The sequence below is a fragment of the Entamoeba invadens genome (assembly GCF_000330505.1).
Source record: "Entamoeba invadens IP1 unplaced genomic scaffold scaff_1105074726117, whole genome shotgun sequence".
Classification (NCBI taxonomy): Eukaryota; Evosea; order Mastigamoebida; family Endamoebidae; genus Entamoeba; species Entamoeba invadens.
The window spans coordinates 1-2,054 of record NW_004191796.1 but is presented as its reverse complement, the minus strand read 5'-3'; the positions used below and the strand labels follow the sequence as shown (position 1 = coordinate 2,054).

The following is a 2,054-nucleotide window of genomic DNA, read 5'->3' as shown; positions in this document are numbered from 1 at the left end:
TGTTATAAATTCATTATTATAAATATGTCAATATTTTTTTGATATCCTTAAATTGATTTTTAATGTGTTGATTATTATTATTTAAAACTCATATTTTCATTCAAATATTAAAAAAATAAATTTGTCTTTTTATACTTAAACAAAATTTAAATTTATTTGTAAAATATGACAATTAATAATTAATAATACAACAAGTATGTCAAATAAATGTAACACATTTGTTTGAATCAAAGGATATTATTAATAATAGATTGTATATTCGATAAATTATAATAAAAGTTAAATAATGTAATATATTAATGTTAAATAATTTGTGTAAAATAATCATTATTACTTTTTATATAACGAGTACGCCCAATAAAAGAGTACGCCCATTATATCGGTACGCTCACCAGTTTTATACCAAGTCAATTCAAAGTATATTCTATTTTACTGGAATAACAAAAATAAAAAACACAAACCAATATTTAAACATATTTTTTATATGATCTAACAATTACAAAAAGATGCACTGTTTGTTCCTATACAAATGTAACTCACTTTGGACAGCGTATCATATGATGGTTATCAAATGACTGAAGACTGGTTTCTAAATATACCAACTTCTATTTGGCTAAGACCAAAAAAATATTAACAGACTTCACATTTTAATAAATACATGAATACCATGGAATGGTAGTAAATACTATGCATCAAGAGGATAATGAACCAAGGGTTCTGTTGGTGTTGTTACACAATGGCAATTGCCTAAATTTAACAAGCGGATTATTCGCATATCAATGAAACCAAAAAAGCATACATCATAGTCATCATCAAGTCGAATGCTTAAAGGCGCTCGCAATGGTAATTGTCCATTAAAAGAAAAACATCTTAGTAAATTAATTCAGTCTTTGAACCATCATATTTTAGGTTTGACATTTGAATGTTAATAATTATATTTTGTTAAATTTCAAAAAAAATAATTATCATTTTAAAATTATTATTAATTAATTAATTAATTAATTAAATTTTAATACAATTTGTGTTTAACTTTTTGTATTTTTTGATATAAAAAACCTGAATAAAAACAACTTGTTATCAATAAAATGCAAACCAATTCAAAATAATGGATGATCAGAATATACCACAATAATGTTTAAATACCCTCCTATCATTTTTAACATAAAAACACAATAAAAGAGAAATATTATAATTATAATTATTAAAATTTTTATGTTACACTTTGCATTTAAAAGTATAGCAACTACTTTTACTCATTTTATGTTTAAATAGTAAATTATTATTTATGAAAAATAAATTGTAATTGATGTTTAACACACTTCTAAAGTGTGAACAACGTCTTCTATTTTTGGACGACTGTTCATATCTTGTTTCCAACATTCAGAAATGATGTTGAAAATGTTATCACTCATTGATGGATTTTTGTTCACATGCTTTCCAGAAATAACGAACTCGGCTATTTTCCATGGAATTTAAATTCATCTTTTGGGTACGCCTCACACCACCCAACACACTCGTATATTGTTACTCCAAATGAATAAATGTCTGCACTCATTTTATACTTTTCTTTTTTCAAAACCTCGGGTGCCATATAAGTTGGTGTTCCAATACCTTTGGTGAATGTCATGTTAGTCATCAACAAGTTGACGTTTCTACTACTTCCAAAATCAGTCAATTTAGCATTAACCTTTTCGATAGTCTCCAATGAAAAGACTAAAATGTTGTCTGGTTTGATGTCTCTGTGTAGTATCCCATTCTCGTGTAAATACACCTTTAGCAGCATCAAGACAAATTTTCACTCTTAACTTCATGTCAATTTCATTCGAAGTTTTGTGTTTCATTAAGTCTTGAAGACTTCCATATGTCGCAAATTCCGTGACCATACACACTTTATTACGTGCAAAAACAGCGCCATAGAAGTGAACGACAAATTCACTTCTGAATTTGTCTAACATCTCAACCTCCTTTTTAAATTCTTCCATTGACTCTTCATTGTGTTCGACTTCTTTCATCTTTTTAATTGCTACTTTTGTTTCCAATGTAATTCCCAATGT

The 2,054-nt window shown here is 26.7% G+C and overlaps 1 protein-coding gene across 1 annotated transcript; it reads right to left on the bottom strand.

The window, feature by feature from the left end:
- Nucleotides 1-1,456: 1,456 nt before the first annotated feature.
- On the bottom strand, nucleotides 1,457-2,012 carry EIN_120960 (protein serine/threonine kinase, putative; the record flags this gene model as incomplete). Its single annotated transcript, XM_004184798.1, has 2 exons — nucleotides 1,457-1,725; nucleotides 1,772-2,012. The coding sequence occupies 2 exons, from the start codon at nucleotides 2,010-2,012 to the stop codon at nucleotides 1,457-1,459; spliced, it is 510 nt and encodes a 169-aa protein (XP_004184846.1).
- Nucleotides 2,013-2,054: the final 42 nt, after the last annotated feature.